The sequence below is a fragment of the Leucopleurus acutus genome (assembly GCF_964270905.1).
Source record: "Leucopleurus acutus genome assembly, chromosome: 19".
NCBI classification, from domain to species: Eukaryota; Metazoa; Chordata; class Mammalia; order Artiodactyla; family Delphinidae; genus Leucopleurus; species Leucopleurus acutus.
In genome coordinates, this window is record NC_139161.1 from 25,356,336 (window position 1) to 25,383,916 (window position 27,581).

At 39.8% G+C, this 27,581-nt stretch overlaps 1 protein-coding gene across 7 annotated transcripts in view; it reads left to right on the forward strand.

The window, feature by feature from the left end:
* Positions 1-18: 18 nt before the first annotated feature.
* AP2B1 (adaptor related protein complex 2 subunit beta 1) overlaps positions 19-27,581 on the forward strand; it is a 125,316-nt gene continuing 97,753 nt past the window's right edge. For 2 of the 7 annotated variants that reach the window (XM_082861711.1, XM_082861715.1), the window contains exons 1-6: positions 25-62; positions 4,854-5,078; positions 11,271-11,330; positions 15,672-15,777; positions 19,476-19,611; positions 21,391-21,636. In XM_082861711.1, the coding sequence (XP_082717837.1) occupies positions 11,294-11,330; positions 15,672-15,777; positions 19,476-19,611; positions 21,391-21,636 (525 nt within the window). In that variant the 5' untranslated portion in view covers positions 25-62; positions 4,854-5,078; positions 11,271-11,293. Of the gene's footprint in view, positions 63-3,954; positions 5,079-11,270; positions 11,335-14,901; positions 15,396-15,671; positions 15,778-19,475; positions 19,612-21,390; positions 21,637-27,581 lie in introns of those variants that run through there. The other 5 variants (XM_082861716.1, XM_082861713.1, XM_082861717.1 and 2 more) reach the window with 5 other exon arrangements.

A 27,581-nucleotide genomic window follows, 5' to 3' on the forward strand; every position in this document is an offset into this window, starting at 1 on the left:
CCGCCCCCAGCTGAAAGTAAAGAAGGCTCCAGCGGGCTCGGTTGGAGAGGAGTTTCCCGCGGGTTGGTTTTACTTTTCTTAGCTGGTTTTGCATCGCTGTCTTGTTGGAAAGCCACAGCTCTGATATCTATCTCTCTACAGAGTCTTTTTGGCAAGGTGTTGGGTCGCCGCACTGACGTCTGGCGCCCGGAGCCAGAGCTCGGCCTGTTGCTGAGGCCTTTGTTCCCTGGGGCGATAGAGATAGAGGCGAGAGACCCAAGGGAATGTGGAGATGGAAGGCTCACTTTGCTTGCGGCGGGGGTGGTGGCTCACTATTTTTGCCGCCTTCGGGAAGGATTTGAAGCGACAAAGCCGAGATAGAAGCCTTAGCCTTATGGCTGCCAATTATTTAAAAAAAAGTTTCCTGCTGGTGTTCAGAATTTGGGACGATTATTTTTCATTCAAGCTGGTACCTTAATTGTCTTCTAGGTTAGGTTACGTTCAAGCAGAACTCTAGGCACTTGCTACACTAAATGAAAATGGTTCCTACCCTCGAACACGGTAGGCTGCGTCACATTAGCGATATGAATACAGTGCTAAAACGGAGTGATGCTGTTGAATTCTAACTAGCATGAATTGGGGAGGCTTGGCAGAGAAGGTACTTTTCATTGTATACCAAAGTTAATGTAATTAACCTGACCTTTTGCAAACTGCTTTTACATCGTATGCAATTGCCTTGAGTAGCTGTAGGTTTACTGAATTTGGATAATAGTTAAAGTTCATCTCCTCTCTCTCCAACCTCTCCCCTCAACCCCTGGGTTAAATAGCTAGAAACGGAAGATATTATTTGCTTACTTTATACCATAGAGGACGTTATGGTATAAAGATAGTTAATTGTTACACATAATGAGAACGCTGGAACAAGGTTTGGGTTTAGTTGTTTCAATAGGAGAAATAAAATCTTGCAAATTAACCGTAATTGTGGTTCCAAAAAGTGTTTCAGGGAATTCCCTGGCGGTCCAGTGGTTAGGACTCTGTGCTTCCACTGCAGGATGAATGGGTTGGATCCCTGGCCAGGGGAGCTAAGATCCTGCATGCAGCGTGGCCAAAAAAAAAAAAAAAAAGTGTTTTATAGTCTGATTGGATACCTGCTGGAGAAAGTCACATTGATGGAAGATTTTACCTTGCAGAATTTTAAGGAGTAGAGATAATGTATCTATATAAAACACCTAGCTTTAGGTTCTTGGTCAGTGGTAGCTCTTACAGAGAGGCTTTTCTTAAGTGAACAGCAAAAAGACAAAGTTGAAAAATAGCATCACCTAAGACGAGTGGGAAGTTAGTTAAACATTGGTGTCAGTTAGGGTTCTTTGGTTACAAGCAACAGAAAACAGGCTAATTTAAACTAAAAAATTTATTAGAAGAATATGGAGTAGCTAACAAAATAAGGAAAACCAGCTCTGAGGGAACAGGAATTACACAGTCCTACTGGATGTTTCTAGCAAGAATTAGCAAAGTGTCATACAGGCATCGTTGTTGCAATGAATGAGCTTCAACAAATTTCTGTCACTGTACTTATGATTCAGATCCCTATTGACTGACCTTGGTTCAGATTTCATCTCCACTCCCTGTTTCACTCTTAGCCAGAAGAGTGCAAGACACCTTAATAGTCCTTTGAGAATATTCCAAAAGTAAACTGATGTTATGTGAGAAAAAAGGCAGTCAAAACTAACAATGTCAATTATTACAGCCAATAAATAATAAACACCTCATCACAAATCCCACTCCCAGGTTTATGGTGTAATAAGTAAGACACAAAAATTGATTGCACTTATGTTAAAAGGTGTGAAGAGCCATCAGATAGGTTAATATGGTGAGTTTAGAGGAAGAGGCAATAACAGCTGGGAGAAATGAGGCCGTTCAAACCAGCTTAAACAGAAGCTATATTGGCCTTTGTAACCAAAGGGAAGATCGTTTCTAACCTCACGTTTTATCTCAGCTTCTTTCTGCCAGTTGCTTTCTAATACAGCGATGTAACCTGGTATCTCCTGCATCTTACATCAGGACCAGATGTCCACTGAGAAAGTTTTGTGGATTAGGTGGACCTCAAAAGATGAGTACATTTGGGGAAAGTCGCAGTCATGGTGACAGGGTTTTCCAGGCTAAGGGAGCAGCGTGGATTGTATTTGAGGAGGAAATTGTTTGCTTTAAATATAGAGAGGAAAATAGACCAATAATACATAGTCTATACTGTTGACCATAATATAGAGGCTCTTAAATGCTAGTTTTAGTACTTTGCTTGTGGACATTCATTCATTTATTCCTGAATAATTTACTTACTCATTTATTACTGAATACATCCTGTGTGCCAAGCATTATGCTAGGTGCTGGGTAGACAGTAGTAATAAAAACAGACTTGGTATCTGCCCTCATGGAATTTACAGTCTAGTTGGGGAGAGAGATAATAAACAAATAAAGAGACTAATACCTAATTTACAAATGGAATAAGAGGGCTATGATGGGGGTGGCAGTGGGGCCTGGGAGAGAAGAACCTTTTAGACTGGGTAATCAGGGAGTGCCTTTATGAGATTACAATTAAAGTGAGACCTAAATTATAAGCCAGCCAGCCCTGTGTGGAGTTGGGGAAAACGAATATTAGGTAGGAGGAGCGGTAGTTGTGAAGGCCCTAGGATGGGAAAGAGCTTGGCCTATTTGAGAGCTGCAAAAGCTAGCAAGAGGTGAAATGAAGAGGAAATGAGGAGTGACTGAAAGGATGAAATGATATTAAGAGAGGTAGACAGGAGCCTAACCACTCATAGGCCATGGGAAGGAAACTGGATTTTAGTCAAAGTATAATGGGAGGTCACTGAAGGATTTATACACCGGAGTCATGACCAGGTTTATATTTTTAAGATGACCCCTTAATGGTTATGTGGTTACATTTGCTTTGTGGAAATTCATCAAACTTTATATTTTTGGTGTGCACTTTTTGGAATGTTCGTTTATACTTCAAAAAAAAGTGAAACAAAAATCTGGCTGCTGTATGAATAATGGGAGGAGAGTTGAGGTTTCTAATAGTTCAGGCAAGAGGCGATGGTGGCTTGGAATAATGAGGTGAATAGAAGGGATTGGATGAATTTGAAATATATTTTGAAGGTAGGATTGACAACTTGGAGATGGAATGAATGTGGCAGTTAAGAGAGAGAGAAATCAAGAATGACCCCCAGATTTCTGGCTAGTAATTTCTGGCAGTGTAATTTGTTCAAATAATTGCAATCATAGCAAATATTTACACAGTCCATACTATGTGCAGGCATAGTTCTAAGTGCTTTACGTACACTAATTCATTTCATCCTTGTAATAATATTATGATTGGATATTAGTATTTCTCCCATTTTGTAGATGAGAAAACTAAAGAGCAAAGAAATGGGGAAAACTGGGAGAAGGATAGGTTCTGTACAAATTAGGAAATGAGGAGCTGTTGAAAGTTTCTGAACCGGGGAGAGGTATGAATCAAAGATTTTTCTGGTGGCATCTCTTTACAAAATCCACCTCTGTCTTCTATGAGTTGTACCTGGAATCACATATTTTAAACACCCCCCATACTCTTATGATTTGCTTAATTTGGGTGGGCCATATGTGCAGACTTACGATCAGTGCGGTTAGCAATTTGGTGGTGAAGTTTGGGGACTAGGTCAAGGCTAGAGATAGATATTTTGGAGTCATATGGGTAGGAAAAATGATTGAACCCATGGTATTGCTAAAGGGTTAGTGTAAAGAAAATGTATGAATATAGAACTTAAAATGCTTGCTACTTTCTCCCTCAGACACCATCCTATATCTCTTCTCTTTCAGCCATACTTTCTTATGGAGTTATCTGTTTTCATTTCCTTACCTCCCATTTATCTTCAGACTTCCGCAGCATGGCTTTTGCCTTCATTATCTCTGCTGATGGTCTCAGCAATGACATCAAAGACCTTTGTGCTGCTAAATCCTTGGACACTTTTCGGCCCTTCCTCCTTTTCTCTATAGCAACTGTTGTTGTTGACCACTCACTCATACATTTATCCATTCAACAGATTTTGAGGAGGGGGCGGCTAGGCCTCAGAGATATAGTATATAGTTCCTATACTTTCATAGAACTCTAAAAACGTCCTAAATGATTATGACCACCTGCTTTTCCTTCTACCTCTCTACTTCTCAGTCTGCTTTGCACTTTGGATTTTTCCCAGCTTCTGCCTCAGGCTCTCATTCTTCACATTCCTTTTCTTGTTTGGATAAAGACTTTATTATTACTTAGAGCAGTTTTAGGTGGGAAGTTTTCGTTTAGAGGGGAAGGTACAGAGATATCTAGGTCTCGGTTTCTGAAAGGAACCTACTTTTGTGTAAGCACGCCTATTACATGCTGGGAGCCTTACCTACTTTAAGCTTCACAGGCTGGAGAGAGTTGTATCACTGGATTTATTTCACAAGTAAGACTAAGGTTGAGGAGACGTTAAGTAACTTTCCTAATCACATTCAGGACAGGGATTCGGTCTCAGATGGATTCAAACTCAGATCTGAGGCCATGTCAACCTCTTTTCCTTGCACAACTCTCCACCAGTCCCACTGCCCTTGTATGGTCTTGGGCTGGATCACCATTGTCCACATTCCAGAACTGGCCAGGGAAATTAGCTGGGTTTTTTTTTTTTTTTTTTTAAGAAAACAGGGTATTTCACTATCCCTATGTGTAAGTTTTTAAGACAACTCCTGTGCGAGGAAACAAATCCAGGGAATGTCAGCTTGTTTAAAAGACCCATTCCGATAGTCAGTGAACTTCCTCGGAGGCCCGGACCTCAGGTCGCTTCCCGACTGCGCAAAATTTTTCCATCTCCAAGGCGACAGAGATGACCGCCTTTCTGGCTCTCCCGCGCGCCTGGATGACGTCACACGGCGAGGCTTTCTGAAGTCAGAGTTTCCTGTCCACCATCTTTGTCCCTGGCAAAGTGGGTTTTGCGCAGTGGCTTAGACCTGGAGAAGGAGTCGTGACGTGCAGGAAACCATTACAACAACGCTCGGGCCGTGCTCTGTGGCTGCTGCTGCCACCCCTGCCCTTGCCTCCGGTGAGTTCAGGGCGGCTAACTTTGGGGTGTGTCCCCCTTTCATGGGGAAGGGGGCCAGACTTGGTTGGAGACGGGCGGAGGAGAGGAATCTTAGGAGCGTGACCGTTGAAGATGGAGTGAGCCGTCGGGTGTGACCGTTGTGAGGAAGAGGGTTGGAGAAAGGAACTCCACCGCTGGAGCGGGGTGAGGGAATCCGCGGGGTGGCAACTGGGAGTTGGGGGGCACTGGGGAAAAGATATGTTCGAAGTGGGGGGTTAGGAGGGCCAGAGGCCAGGGGTGTGGCCGGTAGAGACTGGAGGCCGAGGGGAGAACCTTCTTCCCGGTTTGGCGTCGTTAACTGAGAGGCTGGGACGTGTCCAGGTACCAGAAGGGGAAAGGAGTTCCCCCAGAGTTTTGCTCATAGATGGGCAGACCTCACCCGTCTTCTGTAATTTGAGGTTGAGACACCTCTCCTCCCTCACCTCGTAATGGAGGAACATATCCCTAGAATCTTGACCACCTGGGGAGAGAAGAGGAATTCCTGACATTGGAGAAAGGGAAGAGAAACCTCCAGAATTGACCCGATGTGAGAGAGGGGGAAGCAGGTGGGAGTAAATCTTAGCCCGGAGTTTTTTCTTTCTGGTCTTAGAAGGAGCGGTCTGGTTTGAGAAAGACTGTAGATTAAGACAGAGGTAAAGAAACTGGAACTTCCTGTTATTCCATATTCTTTGAATCCAAAGAATTGATTCATGCTCTTTGTTTTCAGAGCACTGAAAACAGTGCCCATTTGCGGGGCAGACTTTTTTTAAACTCACCTGGCTGCTTCATTATGAAGCAGTGTGAATAAAGTGTGAATGCTTCATTAAACTTTTGACTTTTAAGAAGTGTTTTTTAAATGCCAAACACTTATAATCATGTGGTTTAAAAGAGAAAGTAAAGAAAACTCAGTAAGTTTAGAAAAGGAAGAATGACAAAGGAAGTGGTCTCAGTGAGGAACAATTTAAATTATTAATTACCTCCCTGGTATAATTCTGTTGCTTAGCCTCAGGGTACACTTACAAAGTCATAATAGAAAGCAGCAGATGAAGGAGATGCAGCTGTACAAGAAAACGTGTAACACATTCCAATGATGACTAAGCCTGGTGGTAAGATGAGAACTGTTTGCAGGTATCTTAATAGTTTTAAACTCCCAAAGAAGCAGAAAGTATAGTGTGTTCTGCAAATAGCCTCACTGAAAATTGGGTGGTAAACTTAATACAAAGCTAACGTTCTGTGACTTAAGAGACTCAAGAAAGTCCTGTTCTTCCATCTTTTCTTTTTCTTCTTTAACACACCCATATTTTAAAATATTACGAACCAAGCTGAACAGGGAACGAATCAGGTAGGACGCATTTTCCTTTCTTCCTTCTTTTCTCTCCTTCCAGGCGTAAGTTTTCCAGAGTTTATTTCAGTTAAGAATTGAATGTAAAACTTTTGAGCTTTTTTCTTACCGGATAATATTAACAAATTATTTTGTGGTCATTTTTAAATGGAACTTGCAGGTGTGTCTGTTGTAATGAGCTGTCTGCTGTCATTTCTTATGCAATAAATGATACCTGAAGATGCCATTGTCTTTGCATTATTGAAATATCTGATTAGCACCTCTCACCCTTGTAATGAAAGATTGCTGAGATGACCTTTCTGCTTTATAATTTGGTCAACTGTTCACTTTTTCCCTACTAGCACCAACTGTGTAAAGTCCTACTTTATGCGAAGAGGGGATTTAGTGGCCTTGCCAACTCTAATTTAGCTGCCATTTCCCAGAGAGCCATTTGAAATTAAGACCCTATTAATTTTTTTCTGGCCGTATTCTCTTTATGGGCACCGGAAGGAGGGAGGAGTAGTTGAGAAGGGACTTTTAGAACCTATATTTAGTAGAAACTAGGTTATGTTAAATCTAGATGTATAATCCTGTACAGGGAGACCTTTTTTGAAATGCAGTGACATCATACTCTGGGTTAGGAAAGTTAGAGTGATTGTGCTTTTGACTGTGGCAGCATTATTTTTTTTTTTTTTAACAATGTCCTGAGGTCATACCTCAGGTCCTCAGAATAGCCGGTGACTTCTCTAGTTTGATCTGGTAAAAAGGTAGTGTGACTTCCAGCTCCATGATGGCTTGGCTTTGCCGTGGGACTCTTCTGAGGAATAAATTCCCCCCGCTCCCAGAAGGAACTTGATTTTTGAGGCTCTTCAGCAAATACTTGACTTACTCTTTGAACTCTATCTTGGCTGCTTTTTCTTTGGCTTCTAAAGCAGACAACAGTTTGTTTTTTGTTTTTTGTTTTTTTGTGGTACACGGACCTCTCACTGTTGTGGCCTCTCCTGTTGCAGAGCACAGGCTCCTGACGCGCAGGATCAGCATCCATAGCTCATGGGCCCAGCCGCTCCGCGGCATGTGGGATCCTCCCGGACCGGGGCACAAACCCGTGTCCCCTGCATCGGCAGGCGGACTCTCAACCACTGCGCCACCAGGGAAGCCCCAGACAACAGTTTTCACCATCCTATGTTTTAGAGAATCTGACCATATTCATCTCTGGTGTGTGATTAAGAGTGTCTCATTAAAAAAAAAAACAACAGTGTCTCATTTAAAAATATATACAGGGACTTCCCTGGTGGTGCAGTGGTTAAGAATCCGCCTGCCAGTGCAGGGGACATGGGGTTTGATCCCTGGTCTGGGAAGATTCCACATGCCACGGAGCAACTAAGCCCGTGCTCCACAACTACTGACCCCACGCGTTGCAGCTGCTGAAACCCACGCGCTCTGGGGCCCATGTGCTGCAACTGCTGAGCCTGCGTCCTGCAACTAATGAAGCCCGCGCACAGCAACGCAGAGTAGCCCCCGCTCGCCACAACTGGAGAAAGCCCACGTGCAGCAACGAAGACTCAACGCAGCCAAAAAATACATACATATGCAATTTTTTGAGGTGAAATTCACATAACATAAAATTAACCATTTTAGAGTTTGGTGGCATTTGGTACATTCACAGTGTTGTGCAACCCCGCCTCTTCTCATTTGTTTTTGTTTAGACTAGTTTATTTTTATTTTGGGGGAGTTTCTTTTGGCTTAAGTCAGGAACTGACATGATAAAATGTTGCTCTGCCAATATGTGTAAGGGATATTTCATTACTGTTGTGTAGGACAGTGCGAGATAAGAGAGTGGTGTGTTTCTCCTTTCTCTTGAAAAGCAGGGGTTCTTAATTTAGGGTCTAAGATCATGTACTTGATTCTCTCCTCTTCCCTGAAATTTTGTGGGCTGGTACATTATTCTCTAGTTAAGAACTTAGTGCTCACAATGTAAAAGGACAGAAATCTAGTCCTCGATGATGAAATTTGTTAGGGGAAGTAATGAAATGTGTGGGTCACTAATAAAGGTACGATTTAAGACTAGGTTAATTTAATGTTTAACAGATTGTGCTGAAATTTTCTGTTAAAAATTTAATATATGTGAATGTGTATGAGAGCTTTAGAAAACAGAACGATTTTGGGGCCCTTTTTCAAAGAAACAGTGAGAAATTCCAAGCAGCTTTTGTCTTTAAATGTTAAGCAAGTTTTAACTTTTGATGATCCCAAAGGACTAGAGTGGCTTAACAACATCCTGGATAGACCATAATGGCCTTGAGCTATGGGCCTCCTGTCAGGCTCTAGTACTGTAATCATTTCTGTATACTGGTTTTCCTCTTTGTATATATAAGTTCTTAGATGATAACTTCAAATTTATTCCAGGTCTTTTTTTAAAATTAATTAATTAATTTATGGCTGTGTTGGGTCTTCATTGTTGTGCGTGGGCTTTCTCTAGTTGCGGTGTATATGGGCTTCTCATTGCGGTGGCTTCTCTTGTTGCGGAGCACGGGCTCTAGGCTTGTGGGCTTCAGTAGTTATGGCATGTGGGCTCAGTAGTTGTGGCTCACAGGCTCAGTAGTTGTGGCACATGGGCTTAATTGCTTCGTGGCATGTGGAATCTTCCTGGACCAGGGCTCAAACCCACATCCCCTGCATTGGCAGGTGGATTCTTAACCACTGCACCACCAGGGAAGTCCCTATTCCAGGTCTTTTATGTGAAGGACTCCTTTCTTCAGTTTGCCTACTTCACATTTAGTTTACATTGTGAATGGATTAAATGATTAAATGGATTAAAAGATTATAATTCTTTGAATTTCAGCTAGAAAAGACATTATGAAAATACTACATAAGACAAGCCTCTGAAGGTAGATAGCTAGTGGGAAGCAGCCGCATAGCACAGGGATATCAGCTTGGTGCTTTGTGACCGCCTGGAGGGGTGGGATAGGGAGGGTGAGAGGGAGGGAGACGCAAGAGGGAGATATGGGGATATATGTATAGCTGATTCACTTTGTTATAAAGCAGAAACTAACACACCATTGTAAAGCAATTATACCCCAATAAAGATGTTAAAAAAAAAAAAGACAAGCCTCTGTTACAGGCTCACTTTAAGTTATAACAATTAGTGTCAAATCAGAAATTTCTATATTCTGTAATGATTTGTGTGAGTTCTAGCTCACTTCTTTTAACGAGGTAAATTCAGTGAAATTCTTGTACAACCTAAAAGCACTATTGTATAAGGATCAGTACTATAAACATTAAGTAGCTCCTTGGAAAGATAACAAATGAGTCTAATTTCCCTTAAATAGTCCAAGTAGTACATTTTAGAGAACAAATTTGAGCCAACCTTTTTTCATTATTTTATGATTTTCTGGCTTTTTTCCTTAATTGCATTGATTTGTTGAGTGCTTAGGTCTTTTTTCTCAGATCCATAATTACCATTGTGTGTGGAGGTATTATCACTCAAGTTTGCCAAATGTATTATCACTCATGTTGTTTTGACCAGAAAATAATGAGTATGTGCCAGGGCATCTGTCCAAAATTTGGTGATAAGTATTATTAATGATGATGGTCAGTAAGAAGATAATCATTTTTTTTTAAATTTATTTATTTGGTTGTGTCGGGTCTTAGTTGTGGCAGGCGGGCTCCTTAGTTGAGGCTCGCTGGCTCCTTAGTTGTGTCATGAGAACTCTTAGTTGCGGCACGCATGTGGGATCTAGTTCCTGGACCAGGGATCGAACCTGGGCCACCTGCTTTGGGAGCGCAGAGTCTTAACCACTGTGCCACCAGGGAAATCCCAGAAGATACTCATTTTTGAGATACTCATTTTTGAGTGCTCATTTTTCTTTATTAAAAGAAAATTTTAATGTATTTAAAGAAGTCAAGTACATTGGACAAAATCTTAGGGTTTCTCAAATCAGAAAACACTGTCTCATTATTTGGGGAGAAATGTGATCAGTCCATTGCTGTTTTGGTTTTACCAGTGGAGCCTTATGTCAACTGGATTAATTCTGGAAATTGGAACAGAAAAGTTAAAGTTGAAGCTGGGATCCATGTTCTTTTAAGTTTTAACACCAGTTCTGATTCTCTTTAGTACTCAGTGTGACTAAACAAATATCTCAGTTTTTTGCATTGTTTTTAACTGTAAACTGATATTTTTTATTTTGGGGAATTGTAGGTTGTTGGAAATATGAAAACCGTAATTTTTTTAAAAATCCATTCATAACACCTCTCTAAGATGTTTGCCTCTCTAGGTGTTTGTCATGAAAGAGTATTGTCCTACTAATCTAGGCTTTTCTTTTTTTTCTGAAAGAAATTCCTTTTATTGATAGTTGCATGTAATGGTGAATAGGTTGATAAAATTTTTTTCTCTTTCAGTTTTACTCTGTTTCAGAATATATGTCTTAGAGTGACTCCATCTTGAGGCAGGGAAGTAAATCAGATTTGCTTTAACGGAAAGTAATGGGGAGATCTTTTGAAACAAACTTTTCCTTATTTTAAATATTGGAGTGACTAACTGAAGATGTATTTGTAAAAAAATGTAGCTTTAGGTCTTGGAGGCCCTGAGGAGATAATTGTGGATAAAATCATAAAACTATGATAGGTTCAGATTATCACTCTATTCCATTAGGCCTTTGGATTTTGTTCCAGTTAGCTTTTGAGGCAAGGATTACATTCTTAATTATCCTTGCATCCCTTTGGATCACCAGTGATGGTGGTAAGGATGAAGATACTTTCTGAATGCAGAAATTCTTGTATATATGATCTTAAAATTAGTTGAATGCCTTGCTGGACATAAATAACTTGGTTAAAGGAATTCTTTTCTCTTGCTATAGGTGCACATTAAAGATCCACAACCATGACTGACTCCAAGTACTTCACAACCAATAAAAAAGGTAAGTATGAGAACCTGATCACAGCCTTTTTTGAAGATTCTTCAAAAGTCGTGGTGTAAGATTGTTCCAAGTAGAATGCTCCTGACCTCTTCAGACATGTATGTCTTGGACCATCTCATTGGGGATATTCTACAGAAAAGTGTATTGAGTAAATTATTAAAGTATGGGTTTTTAAAGATACGGCTGTGATGCACATCATTTTGACTTGAAGGTTTTAGTGAAAGGAAGAGATCCAAGATTGATCCGTTGAAGATTGATAGATCTGAGGAGGGTAAAAGGAAGAAGCACATTTATTTTCTCTTTTTTAAAAAAATTGAGTGCAATTGGTTTACAATGTTGTGTTCGTTTCTGGTGCACAGCAAAGTGATTCAGTTGTGTGTGTGTGTGTGTGTGTGTGTGTGTATGTATACATATGTATATTCTTTTTCAGATTCTTTCCCATTATAGGTTATTACAAGATATTGAATATAGTTCCCTGTGCTATACAGTAGGACCTTGTCGTTTATTTAATATATACTAGTTTGTATCTGCTAATCCCAAGGTCCTGATTTATCCCTTCTTCCCCTCGTGTTTGGTAACCATAAGTTTATTTTCTGTGTCTGGGTGTTTCTGTTTTGTAAATAAGTCCATTTGTATCATTTTTTAGATTCCACGTATAAGTGATACCATATATCTGTCTGTCTTTGTCTGACTTACTTCACTTAGTATGGTAATCTCTGGGTCCATCCATGTTCCTGAAAATGGCAGTATTTCATTCTTTTTTATGGCTGAATAATACTCCATAGTATAAATAAACCATATCTTCTTTATCCATTCATCTGTGGATGGACACTTAGGTTGCTTCCATGTCCTGACTATTGTAAATAGAGCTGCCGTGAACATTGGGGTGCATGTATCTTTTCGAATTAGAATTTTCTCTGGATATATACCCAAGAGTGGGTTTGTTGGATCATATGGTAACTCTAGTTTTTTGGGTTTTTTTGTGGTACGCGGGCCTCTCACTGTCGTGGCCTCTCCTGTTGCGGAGCACAGGCTCCGGACGCGCAGGCTCAGCGGCCATGGCTCACGGGCCCAGCCGCTCCGCGGCATGTGGGATCTTCCCAGACTGGGGCACGAACCTGTGTCCCCTGCATCGGCAGGCGGACTCTCAACCACTGTACCACCAGGGAAGCCCGTAACTCTAGTTTTTTAAGGAACCTCCATACTGTTTTCCATAGTGGTTGCACCAAATTCTTTTATTTTTTACTTGGAAATAAACATTTTATTACAAGGAGTACTACTAAAGCAATACAGCAATAAAAAGTAAAAATGAAAGTTCTCTCCCTCCCTACTCCTGTTCCTGATGGGAACTCGTTATGTATCCTCAATCTTTTCTATGCATGTATTAATACATATGATTTTTAAAATTTTTAACAAAAAATGATTATGCAAAACAATGCATGGAAATTTGATATTTTCTTATCCTTCCACACATGATGATTTCATACCATCATTTCTGAATTATGGCTATCAAAATGCATAAACTCAGTGTAATCATGAAGGTACACCCGTGACAGCTGAGGGTGTTCTATAAAATGACTGGCCTGTACTTTTTAAAATTGTCATTATCATGAAAGACAAAGGCTGACCAGCTGTTTCAGATTAAAGGAGACTAAAGAGACATGACAGTAAATGTAATGCATGATCCTGCATTGGATCCTGGCCCAAGGAGGATGGGGGTAAAATTACTATAAAAGACTTTATCAAGATCTTTGAATAAGGTTTATAGATTAGATAATGACAGTATATCATTGTTAAATTTCCTGATTTTCATCATTGTATTATAGTTATGTAACATAATTCCTTGTTCTTAGAACATATTTAGAGTTGAAGAGACATGATGTCTACAGTTTACTTATTCAATGAATCAGAAAAAAATGTATAAATATATAAAAATATGATAAAGCAAATGTGGCATAATGTTAGCATAATGTTAGCAGATGGGGAATTTTGCAACTTTTCTTTAAGATTAAAATGATTTCAAAAGAAAAAGAAAATGGGAGGGCACACATAGTGGCCTGGAGCACCAGAAAATTTTCTAGAAAGCACAAGCATATTTCTGTCGTTTGGAGTTATTTAAGGGTAAACTTCTATTATAATACAGAAAACACCATAGAGAGTTGCTTAATTACATTAGCTACTACTAGTCCATGGCTTTCAGCCTTGCCTGCACATTGGAATTGCCCAGTGAAGTAAAAGACAATAGGTGATGTCCAGTCCTACCCCTGCAGATATCCTGATTTCTTTGGTCTGGGATATGGCCTAGACGTGGGGTTTTTTTAAAATCTCCCCAGAATTTTCTGATGTGTAGCCGAGATTGAGAACTGTTGCTAGCTGCTAGCAATGCTTGGTAGATTTGATTCAGGGGAAAAGGAGGGGGGAAAGATAAGAATTTAATAAAACTGTATTATGTGTGAGATACCTTGCCTCCGTGCTCCTCCTTGGCTCCACCCAACTTCTTGCTGTTTTTACTGCTTATAGCGTACAAAAGCATTTAGCCCCTTGGCATTCATTTTCAGCATTTTTTCTTATTCTCTTATCATTCTGAAATGTATTGATTTCTTCTGTTAACATTTTGTGTGCTTTGATGACCAAGATGTTTCTATAATAACACAAAAAGATGTGATTTTAAAACTCACCTAATTTTTCAAACCTTCACTTATAATGGGTCCTGGTAACCTTTTTTTAATTCAGGGATTTTTGTAAAGGTTTGAGACTTACAGATGAATCATGGCTGGGTAAATACCACATTTCAAAAAATGGATAGACTGTGTTCCTTTTACTTCCTGTAACGCCCACCAGAACTGCCACTGGAGCATATTCTTTAAATTTATGCTGTTGGAGTTGGAATAATTTCAGTTATATCCTGTTTTGATTCTTCAGCTCCTGCTGCTATTCACAATTCAGATTTTCTGAAACCGTGCTGCTTGTCCTTTACTGTTTTCAGAAGTAAATGATGGGAACCCTAAGAGCTGAATTTGGCAACAGAGGACTTGGAGAAGAGGAGAGTGACTCTTTAAAGGGCCCAGCTTTTCTGTCTGTGCTATTTTTGCAGCTGTCAAATAAAAGGGTGATTTTTGTAACAGGTTGTTTGCTTTGTTAGCGATGGATTTTGATGTAACAGGCTTTTTTAGTGCTCAACTTCTGTGCTTCTTGCCAGTTCATCCTTCCCATTTAGAGGCTTCAGCAGATCACCTAGTTTGTTGCCCCCACTATTTCTGTACTGGTGAACGAGGTTAAAGTGAACATCAAGACCAGTCATAAAGGTGGAAGAAAATGAGGCAATTCTGTGGATTGAAAGTTGACGTGACAATAGTCAACTTCTTTTTCGTGGTCTTATAGTATATTTTCTTCTTTCTTTTAAAACCAGTTGAGGGTGGTTAACCTTTTTTCTTATTTCAGCTTCAGCTTTCTGAAGATAGGTGAGCCTGGGCCTTAAAATAGTGGTGACAGTCCTGGCATTTCACGGTGCAGGGCCTGAGCAGTCAGTCATTTAAGATTATACCTTTAGAAATGACTCTGGTTTGTACCATTCTTGAAGCTTCAAGATTATTATTTCTGTTCTTAGATTGATTGAACAGGATAGGGCCTTAAAGCCCATTATCATCTTAAAGTACTAATTAGAGCAGTGATTCTCAACCCTGATTATACATTAGAATCACTTGAGGAAACTTTAAAAAATATGAACGTAGGAGTTCTACTCCTTGACATTCTGATTTATTTGGTCCAGAGTGGAGCTTGAGCATTGGCATTTCTAGATACTTCCCGGGTAATAGTGTGTAGCCAACGTTGAGAAACACTGGATTAAAGAGTCGGGAGAAACAGTTCTAAGGCCAGCTCTGTCACTCGCTCACTTAGTGACCTTTGAGCCTCAGTTGTTGAGTTGAGAGTAGGTGAATGAGGAGTCTCTTCTGGTTTGAAAACATTGATTTGTGAACCTGTTTGCTGCCTGCATTTATTTTTTTCCCAGGACTTTGAAATTCTGACGGGAGATCATCCCTCCGATGCCGTTCTCTCCCCATCGTAGTAAGATATCATGAGATATCTTTCCTTTTTCCCACTTCTGTGCTTCCTGAGATCTGGCTTACACCTTCCTCTCTGGCGATAACCCCAAAATAGCATCCTTATCAATGCGTTGGTTAATATTCTAGGGATTTGAACTGTACCTATCCTATAATTTTTAAATAATCTTATTTCAGTTGCAGCCCTGCCACTGGTCAGCTGTTGTGTTACTTGCTGTATAGTACAGTATTCTGCTCTAGTTCTCTGATCCTGGGACCTCACCCGTTTGTTGTCTTTTAGGAGAAATCTTTGAATTAAAGGCTGAACTCAACAATGAAAAGAAAGAAAAGAGGAAAGAGGCTGTGAAGAAAGTGATTGCTGCTATGACTGTGGGGAAAGATGTGAGGTAAGGGTAATCTCTTCTGCTTTGCTCATTTTAGACTCTTACTCTATGGCTTTTACTGCTTTTTTTTTTTTTTTTTTTTAAGCAGAGGTCTTCTTAGAAGCCCATATGATTTAAATTTATTTATTTATTTATTTATGGCTGTGTTGGGTCTTCGTTTCTGTGTGAGGGCTTTCTCTAGTTGTGGCAAGCGGGGGCCACTCTTCATCGCGGTGCACGGGCCTCTCACTATCGTGGCCTCTCTTGTTGCGGAGCACAGGCTTCAGACGCGCAGGCTCAGTAGTTGTGACGCATGGGCCCAGTTGCTTCGCGACATGTGGGATCTTCCCAGACCAGGGCTCGAACGCGTGTCCCCTGCCTTGGCAGGCAGATTCTCAACCACTGCGCCCAGGGAAGCCCTACTGCTTTTTATTTAAAGCTATTACAGTCAGAACATATAAGAATGAGTTTGTCCCACTGGAAACATCAGGAAGTGTAGTTGCTTTTATATTAACTCTGTGACTAAGTTTTTTTTGTTTTTTTTAAGAGTGAAACGAGTTTGATTTCACTTGCATACAGATCTAGCATAAAACCTCTTGAGAGCTGACACAGTTACAAATCTGTTGCTGAGGTAGTTTTAGAAGATGATAAAAATATACTGAGAAGCAGAAGCCCATGTGTACTTCAATTGGCTCAAGCCAGTGCCCTCAACTTTATAACTCTGCCTTTAATTGCTGAATTCAAGATGAAAATCAGTGGTAACAAAATCCAAAGGGTCTTTTTTTTTTCCTCTCTTTTTTCCTGTAATTTAGGAAGGCCATTTGGAAATAAATAAGGATTGTCTGCAGGCCCCTGAGGATTCCCGAGATCCTTTCCATGAAATCCATGAAGTCAAAGCTATTCTTGTAATAATACTTAGGTGTTATTTACCCTTTTCACTGTGTTGACATTTGCATGGCTGGTGCCTTAGTGTGAATTAAGGCAGTGGTGCCAAACTGTAAAAGTAGTCGTTGTATTCTTCACCATCATGTGCTTGCAGGAAAAAAGGGCAGTTTCCCTTAGGACTGTCCTGCATGAAGCACTAAAAATTTATTTCAGTAAACCTTGAACCTTGAGTTCAGGTCTTTTTAATACTCTGTGTGATGAAATAGGAATTAGGCATAAAGTACTTCTACTGCATAGCAAAGTGTGACAGTTGACTTGAAAAAAAGCCCTTGCACAATTGTTTGACTTGGGAACACCATTTCTTTGTGAAAGAAAGATTAACAGACAGAACTATAGTTAATCAGACTTCAGTATTTGGGAGACATTTTATAAAAAATGAACAAAGTGAACCTGTCACTTCAAGGGAAAAAATTTGACAGTAGATAAATTTCGACTTTAAAGTAAAACTTAGAGTGTTGGAAAACTTGTATCTCCCATCGTGAGCTTGATAGCTTCCCAATACTTAGAGATTTTTCTGATGAGATTGGTGGTGAAATTAATGACTGTGATTATTTGCTGCTGTATAATGAAATATGCCACCATAGAGAAGATCTGCATAACTCATTGAACCAATATTTTCCAAATGACCAGTGCATACATCACAAAATTATGCATGGGTAAAATATCCATTCAAAATAAGTGATAAATGAATGGATTTTAATGCAACCAAGTACAGAAAGTTTATTGATATGGTTTCAGATTCCATATTGTACCTAACTTTTAAGAAACTACCATTTGTGGACCAAAAACAAAAAGAAAAACAACCATTTGTCTAGCTTTAATGTATCAAAGGAGAACATCCAGTTATATGAAAAAGGTATTAAAACACTCCTCCATTTTCCAATTTATATACGTGTATGCAAATGGATTTTCTTCTTACACTTCAGCTAAACAACATTCTGCAACAGGTTGAATGCAGGAGCATGTGTGAGAATCCAGCTGTTTTTGTTTAAAGTAGACATTAAAGAGATTGGCAAAAATTAAAACAATGTCTCATGAAAAACCTAGGGGTGAAACAGGAATAAAGACACAGACTTACTAGAGAATGGACTTGAGGCTATGGGGAGGGGGAAGGGTAAACGGTGACAAAGCGAGAGAGAGGCATGGACATATATACACTACCAAACGGAAGGTAGATAGCTAGTGGGAAGCAGCCGCATAGCACAGGGAGATCAGCTCGGTGCTTTGTGACCGCCTGGAGGGGTGGGAGGGAGGGAGACGCAAGCGGGAAGAGATATGGGAACATATGTATATATATAACTGATTCATTTTGTTGTGAAGCTGAAACTAACATACCATTGTAAAGCAATTATACTCCAATAAAGATGTTTAAAAAAAAAAAAAGGAAGGATAGTTTGACACATGCTACAACATAGGTGGACCTTGAGGACCTTACGTTAAGTGAAACAGTCACAAAAGGACAAATACTGTATAATCCCACTTATATGAGGCATCTAGAGTAGTCAAATTCATAAAGTCAGAAAGTAAGATGGTGGTTGCCAGGGGCTGGAGGGAAAGGGGAGTTAAAAAAAAAAATTAAAACAATGTCATCTTAATTTAAAAAAATAAGTAAAATAGGTAGACTTTTACTTTAAAATATTTATGTTAATATGAAATGCATTGATTTTCCTTTTATTAGTTGGGTCAAATGCTGCTGATAAGAAATGGATGAGTGCAAGAAGGCCAAGTAAATTCCAGCATCTAGTGGTGGATGTAAGGTGTAGTAACTCAAACATCTGAGAAGGTCCTAAGGCTAATGATGACCTTCCTAATGTCATTAAGAAAAGGGAAGTTTAAATTTAAGTGCATTCTGTGTCAGGCACAGGGACAGATGCTTTTACTTACAGTGTTTTTTATAGTCCTCATACCTTCTGAACTAGAGGTTATTTTGAATTAGAAGTTATTCCATGTTAGAGATCAAGCAGTGTATACTTGGAGAGGCTAAAGAATAATCCCAAAGTCATACAGCTAGTGGTAATGTAGCCAGGATTCTAACCTAGGGTCTGGGTCCCAATATCTGTTACTGGTCACTTCCTTCATGGGTGTATATATACAATAGAACTTAAATGTGTACGTGGCACACACGTATAGAACTGTTTCATTTTCTGAAAATGGTTAAAATTTTGAACAAAGACCCTAATTATCTGAGAACTGTTTTAATAAGGAAACTAATCAAATAAGTTCCCACTGGTCACGGATGGAAGAATATGTGCCTTAAAAAGCATAACAACTGTAGTGCTTTGAACTGCAAAGAATTGAGATGAAAAATTATGGTTAATTTTTTTTGTGTGACATAGTGATTTTTTTTTAAAGTTTGTAAAGATATACACTAAAATATTATATATGAAATGTATGTGCAGGATTTGTTTCGAAATTGTTTAGAGCAACTAGATGGGGTAGGGACTGGGGGAAGGCGAGTGGATTGAGGTTGTGTATGAAACAAGATCGGGTATGTATCAATATTTGTTTGCAGCTGGGTGATGGATACATGGGTTCATTAAACTGCTGTCTCTAATCTGAAAATTTTCATAGTAAAAAGTTTTTTAAAAATCTATTTTTAGACATCTTCTTGGGACCATTATTATAAATTCTTTAGTAATTCATTTCTGTGGTAAGTATTATCACTAGTGGACATTTGTCCTCACATCAAATCACTTTTTAAATTAAGGCTGTTTCTTTGTGTTCTGTCCAACAGCCTGGCACCAACATCTGTTCGCTTTCCCTTCCTCTTTTCTCAGCTCTCTCTTTCCAGATGTAGTGAATTGTATGCAGACTGACAACCTGGAACTAAAGAAGCTCGTGTATCTCTACTTGATGAACTATGCCAAGAGTCAGCCAGACATGGCCATCATGGCTGTCAACAGCTTTGTGAAGGTAACTTTTCCCAGGGACTTAAGAACAGTCTCTTCTACCTCAGAAAACCTTTTCAGAAGTGTCTCTTGATATGGTTAGTGTCTGCATTGCAAATAAGCAACCTCTGTTCCAAAAGAGGGCCTCTAGAGAAGTATTGGCCATTGAGTAGGAATATTCATGATTCAAGCATTCTGTATGCCAGAGTTTGTCTTCCAGTTCAGACCATATGGTGAGCCTTCTGTCAGCTGGGCTTGGTGCATCCTTGCCAGGTGGGAGAAGAAAGCCAGGTGAAACCTCACTGTTTTATCTTCCAAGGCTGACAAAAGTTGGGCATATCATTGTAGTGTCAGTAACCTGGGGCTTTACCTATTTTATCTTTGTAGAAATTATGCTTATGGTTCAGACGTAGTGGAAACTACAGGAGCTACCTTTTAATTTTGTTTTATTGAATAGGTCTTACAATAGTTGATTAACTTTTTTGTTATTGTGGAAATTTTCAAACATATTCAGGTTGAGGGAATAGTATGATAAATTCCTAAATATCTACCTTGTAGTTTCAGTAGTTACCAACCTATGGCCAGTTTTGTTTAACGTAAACTCTCCATACATGCTTTCCTGACCCCCACCTCCTCTCCTACTGGATGATTTTAAAGCAAATCCCAAACATCTTAAGAATGAAAAACTCATTTAATCAGCTGATCATTATAGAAAGTTCTTAATATTATTGGATATCCAGTCAGAATTCTATCATTAGATTTGATGAACACAGTAATAAGGTTGTTCTTATTAGGGTTTTTGTTTTGTTTTGTTTACTTCCTTTTCCTCTGCCTGGAATTTAGTCTACATTAAAAGCAAAAATCAGACAGCATTTCTAAAATTAGCTTCTATTAAATTGTTTTGGAAAATAAACATGCTTTCTTCCTCCTCATGGAATTTTTGTTCTTTTTCTGTGTTTAGCTACAATGTACAGGATCATTGTAACATTACATTCTTTCTGTCTGGTGATTCATAGATGGATGATATCATTGGAAAGAATTTAGTTTACATTTTTTGGAAGTTAGCATGTGCATAGGTTTATAATGTTTAAAGAAATTTTTTAATATAGGGCAATTTAAGGGGTGTTCCTTCTTGGTAAGTGTTCTACTTGTACTGTGTTTGGAGGCACTTGCTAGGAAAGGAGAATGTATGTTAATCAGGATTTCAGAGGGCCCTCTCTGCTGCTTCACGCAAGGAACTTATGTTGGGCCCAAACCAGCTTCTAGATTCTCCTTTGCTTACTTGGCTGTAGGCCCCAGATATCCAGCCCTCTTTTCTCCCTGCTTAATATTTGTGGAGTGGGACATATCTTTCCAATTTCTGATTTTTTGTTGTTGTTGTTGGGTTTTTTTGTGGTACGCGGGCCTCTCTCACTGTTGTGGCCTCTCCAGGGAGGCCCCAATTTCTGATTTTATCCTGTACCAGAATACAAACCCAAAGCCCTTTTCTGCTTTTAGTGCAGGTCCAACAGTGGCCATGGGGATGGTAACACCAGGTATCTAAGCTTCTGCCCAGCTCTGGAATGAATCCTATAGGGCATTTCTTCATTGTGTATGTAAAGCAGTTAAATGAATTCCTAGCCTAAACTCTTAAATAGGCAACTGTTGTACTTAGGAAAGGAATCGTATGGGAGATGTGGGTTCTGGTGTAGAATGAAACTGGAAGCCTACATTAATTAAATATTCTTTTGTTGCTTATATAAACCAGACTGTTTAGTTTTCTGGTTTATGTACACCTGTAGTTGTCAATGATTGTTTTTTATAGGACTGTGAAGATCCCAATCCTCTGATTCGGGCCTTGGCAGTCAGAACCATGGGGTGCATCCGGGTGGACAAGATTACAGAATATCTCTGTGAGCCCCTCCGCAAGTGCTTAAAGGATGAAGATCCCTATGTTCGGAAGACAGCAGCAGTCTGTGTGGCAAAACTCCATGACATCAATGCCCAAATGGTGGAAGATCAGGGATTTCTGGACTCTCTGCGGGATCTCATAGCAGATTCAAATCCAATGGTAATATGTTTCTGCGTTTATAAGAGAGCAGTTTATTTAAAATGGGTCCCTTTAAAAAGCATGTTTAAAATAAATTTTATCTTTGGGACATTGAGCCATCATAGGTTAGCTATGTGAAGCATGACTTCTGTGTGTCCCACAGATGTCTGTCTCACACCCTACATGTTTCTGAGCTGAAAACCAAGTACTAAAATACAAGGGTGGTTTTTTTTTTTAATTGAAGTGTAGTTGATTTACAATATTGTGTTAGTTTCACACGTACAGCAAAGTGATTCTGTTTTTTATATATATGTATTTTCAGACTATTTTCCATTATAGATTATTATAAGATATTGACTATCGTCCCCGTGTTATACAGTAAATCCTGTTGCTTTTCTGTTTTATTTTTTAATTTTTCTAGGTTAATTTTTTTTTTTTTTTTTGTGTGTGTGTGTGTGGTACGCGGGCCTCTCACTGTTGTGGCCTCTCCCGTTGCGGAGCACAGGCTCCGGACGCGCAGGCTCAGCGGCCATGGCTCACGGGCCCAGCCGCTCCGCGGCATGTGGGACCTTCCCAGACCGGGGCATGAACCTGTGTCCCCTGCATCGGCAGGCAGACTCTCAACCACTGTGCCATCTGGGAAGCCCAATATTTTTATTTTTTATTAAAAATTTTTTTAAATTGAAGTATAGTTGATTTACAGTATTGTGTTAGCACAGCGATTCATATATGTATATATATATATACACACACACATACACATATACACACACACACTTTTTCAGATTCTTTTTCCTTATAGGTTATTATAAAATACTGAGTATAGTTCTCTGTGCTATACAGTAGGTCTTTGTTGGTTATCTCTCTTATATGTAGTAGTGTGTATATGTTAATCCCAACCTCCTAATTTATCCCCCCCCTTTCCCCTTTGGTAACCATAGGTTTGTTTTCTGTGTCTGTGAGTCTGTTTCTGTTTCATATATAGATTCATTTGTATTATTTTTTAGATTCCACATGTAAGTGATACAATATTTGTCTTTCTCTGTCTGACTTACTTCACTTAGTATCATGTTCTCCGGGTCCATCCATGTTACTGCAAATGGCAATATTTTCTTCTTTTTTATGGCTAATATTCCATTGTGTGTGTGTGTATATATACACACACACCCTACATCTTCTTAAGCCATTCTTCTGTTGATGGGCATTTGGGTTGTTTCCATGTCTTTGTTTTTTAAAGATTAGACTTTTTTTTAAATTTAGTTTATGTATTTATTTGGTTGTGCTGGGTCTTAGTTGCGGCTCGCGGGCTCCTTAGGTGTGGCATGCGAACTCTTAGTTGCGGCATGCACGTGGGATCTAGTTCCCTGACCAGTGATCGAACCTGGGCCCCCTGCGTTGGGAGCATGGAGTCTTAACCACTGCGCCACCAGGGAAGCCCCTGTTTCCATGTCTTGGCTTTAGTAAATAGTGCTGCTGTGAACATTGGGGTGCATGTATCTAAAATACAAGGGTCTTAAAGCAAACCTTTGTATAATACTTACCCCTGTGTTTGCTCAGAAACAAACCGGTTCTTTCATCATTTTCTTAAAGAAACTTTACCTTAAAGTTTTGAGACCTTTTATTTCTCCTATTGACATTTTTAATTTTGCCTATATAATGAAGGAGAGTAGGTCTCAAAGTGGTACATTGGCTCTGCTAGTAACTGAAGTTCATTTGAATTGAGTGATTGGTCATTAAGTATCATTACTGAGAAGATGGAGGAACTTAGCCACTTTCTCTCCTTTTTTTGCCTAAGGCATTCTTTATGTGGAGTTGAATAACACTGAGCTAATCAGTGGATAACCTCTGAATATTTCACTGTTGAACTTTTTGAAAGAGAGAGTTGGATTTGCTGTGAAATAAATGTGTCTCACTTGCAAATTACCTGCTCAGATCTCTGCTTTGATACTTCATTTGGTTCATCTTACTCTTTGGGTAACCTTGGCTTCTATTTATTATCTTTGAAACTTAGTATCAAGGTCAAAAAATGAAGTAAGCCACATTTTTGAAAAGATACTGTTGTTCTAATTACTATCAGCAATCTTTTAGCCACCTTCTAGGCATAGAAGTGATGTGGGTGTATATGCTTAAACTGTGACTTTACAGGGTATAATCACCACCGTCATTAGAAGATTCAACCCTACGTTTTTCACTCAGGCAGCCCTGTGTGTCACCTTTTTTTTTTTTTGTGCTGTACGCGGGCCTCTCACTGTTGTGGCCTCTCCCGTTGCGGAGCACAGGCTCTGGACGCGCAGGCTCAGCGGCCATGGCTCACGGACCCAGCTGCTCCGCAGCATGCGGGATCCTTCCGGACCGGGGCACGAACCTGTGTCCCCTGCATCGGCAGGCAGACTCTCAACCACTGCGCCACCAGGGAAGCCCGTGTTACCTTTTTAAAAATTCCGTAAAGAAATAAATTTATAAAGCAGTAGTATCTGTTTTTAGAATGTTTAGCTGGTACTAAGTTGTATTTTTGACATTGCTTTTGATTCACTTTGTTATTTTGAGCAAATATTCTTGAAATTTTCTACCTGAGGACAGATGAGAAGATTGAAAGTGTTTGGGCTTTGCTCTCCAAGTTTTGGGCATCCAGATGAGCAGAATATCATGTACCCTGCGGAAACTTTTAAAATATTCAGTGGGCCTATGAATGTGGAGTGGAGTGAGGTAAAAATGAGTTCTAGCTCATATAGGCAATTCCAGTTCAGGGAGAAAAAGGCATCTTTACACTAATGTAAATTTTTCAAAGCAGAACCTGTAAAATTAGATCCTCAGGGGTAAGGGACTAACTGAGGGTTTAGTAAAGGCTTTTTTTTTGTTTGTTTTGGTACCCCCGTAGCACTTAGAGATCTTTATCCAAATCAGTTGAGAGGATGGAACAATTCTGGAACAAGACTAATTTGTCTGATTTATTCCAAGTTTTCATTGTAGTAGAAGGGTTGTCATTTGTCCAGTCCATAGTACTCAAGTAGTATATGTATGCCATTAATTTATTTATACTTTTCAATATGGGAATTTTCAAACATATTCAAAATTAGAGTGACTAAATGAATAAATAAAATGAACTCAGTTACCATCACCAGATTCAATAATTATTAATATATGCCTGTTTTTTACCTGTTTTCTTCCTCCATCCCCTATCTATATATAGGTAATTTAAAGAGGCCAGACATGAATGGGTCTCTATTTGAATTTAAAGTATCATGATATTATAGTAAACCATAATACTTTTAATAATTCTTAACCTGTTTTTGTTTTTTTGGGTTTTTTTGCGCGGTACGCGGGCCTATCACTTTTGTGGTCTCTCCCGTTGCGGAGCACAGGCTCCGGATGCGCAGGCTCAGCGGCCATGGCTCATGGGCCCAGCCACTCCGCGGCATGTGGGATCTTCCCGGACCCTGTGTCGGCAGGCAGACTCCCAACCACTGCGCCACCAGGGAAGCCCTCTTAACCTGTTTTTATACAACAAATCGGGAGGTGACTTGGGGAGATTTTCTTAAGTATTTTTTAGAAAACTTTTAGAGAAAATTTACGGTTACTTGGTAGGTTTGTGAGAAACTGTTTCAGGAATGCCTTATGTTTTATTGTATCTTTATTACAGATTTTCCTAGAACAGGTGTCAGCATTAGAGATTAAATTGTTGGACCTACTCCCCTCTAACTAAATAGGAAATTTTTCTTATTCTTGTCAGACTTATTAGTAGCAAAACTTTTCCCTGATTTTGTTTGACGTCTTGCTAGTAAGGTGCCCAGGATACGGAATTTAAGGAGGCATTCATTCTCAGGTGCCCACTCTACCTGCACAAGCCTGAGAGTGGGGTACCTCGATTGCTTCACTCTGTCCTGGCCTTACTTTACATACATTCAAATCATTTTTTGAGCTCTTCATTCTTGTTACTTAAGTGAAGAACTGAAAATCTTGGACTAAGAGATAACCAACACATATACCCATGTGCCTACTTTCATTCTTGAACCCATACTTTTTTGTTTATTTTTTGCGGTATGTGGGCCTCTCACTGTTGTGGCCTCTCCCATTGCGGAGCACAGGCTCCAGACGTGCAGGCTCAGCGGCCGCGGCTCACGGGCCCAGCCGCTCCGCTGCATGTGGGATCTTCCCGGACCGGGGCACGAACCCGCGTCCCCTGCATCGGCAGGCGGACTCAACCACTGCGCCACCAGGGAAGCCCATGAACCCATACTTTTCATCTCAACTGTATGTCCTGTTTTTTTTGTCAGAAGTATTACAACTGTCTTTAGATCATTGATTTTCCTTTTATCAGTTGGGTCAAATGCTGCTGATAAGAAATGGGTGAGTGCAAGAATGTCAAGTAAATTCCAACATCTAGTGGTAGATATAAGGTGTAGTGACTCAAACATCTGAGAAGGTCCTGAGGCTAATGATGACCTTCCTAATGTCATTAAGAGAAAGGAAATTTAAATTTAAGTGCATTCTGTGTCAGGCACAGGGACAGATGCTTTTACTTACAGTGTTTTTTATAGTCCTTATATCTTCTCAACTAAAGGTTATTCTGAATTAGAAGTTATTCTAGGCCTTTCTCACCTTCTGAGATGGCCCACACTCTGTGGAGTGTGTTTCTCCTTAAATAAATACACTCCTTACCTAAAAAAAAAAAAAAAGTTATTCCATGTTAGAGATCAAGCAGTGTATACTCGAAGAGGCTAAAGAATAATCCCAGGACTTCCCTGGTGGCGCAGTGGTTGAGAGTCCGCCTGCCGATGCAGGGGACACGGGTTCATTCCCCGGTGCAGGAAGATCCCACATGCCGTGGAGCGGCTGGGCCCGTGAGCCATGGCCGGTGAGCCTGCGCGTCTGGAGCCTGTGCTCCGCAATGGGAGAGGCCACAACAGTGAGAGGCCCGCATACCGCAAAAAAAAAAAAGAAAAAGAATAATCACAAAGTCATACAGCTAGTGGTAATGTAGCCAGAATTCTAACCTAGGTCTGAGTCCCGATAGCCATTACTGGTCACTGCCTTCATGAGTATATATATACAACATGTTTAGAACTGTTTCGTTTTCTCAAAATGGTTAAAATTTTGAACGGATAAAGGCATTAATTATCTGAGAACTGTTTTACTATGGAGATCCTCCAAATCCTCTTAATCTGATGATGGGTATGGGTCCTATTTTACTGTTCTTGAGGGGGAATTTTGTTCCACTTTTTCAGAAGTTGCTCCACATGGTGGCAGCACTGTACCAGCAAATATCAGAACCTCTTGCAAAAGGAATTAATGCTTCTAGGGTGTTCTGCCTTAGTAGTTTTCTCGTAGCTCACTTTAGAAGGGCATCCTAGATGTGAAAGCACCAGAACATCTGGAGAAATTACTTTGAAATTGGAGGGTAGCATGTTGACAAAAATCCGACTACTCTTGGGGTTATGTGGACCTTCAGGTTGATTCCTGGTAGTATGCGTTGCTACAAGTAATAGGACTTTATTATATTTTCATTTCGTGTCTTTTATGGGGGAATCTCACACACCTCATTTTCCTGCAGTTGTTTCTACCATTTTATACTTTAGTTAAAACTGACTTTCCATGAAATACTATTTGAAAGCGAAAAGATAGTTTGAAGTAAAAAAATTCTCACTGTTAAGTCCTAGGTTAACCTCCCTGAGTCTGTTTCCTCTTCTGTAGAGTGAGAGGTACCAACTTAGAGAGTCGTTAGGAGTATTAATTGAACTCTTGCATAAAAAGCATCTGTGAAAGTGCCTGGCTTATGAGAGTTCATGAAATGATGGCTGCTGCTGCCGTGATTATGAAGTAGACATTAGGCAAAGGTTAACATTATTGCTACAATATTAATTTAAAGGGTTCTGACCCCTTTGATAGCTATACAGGTTCATATGGTAAAATCTTTCTGAGGGAATTAAAGCTAAACTTATTTCCAGACACAGATTTATTAGTCCATT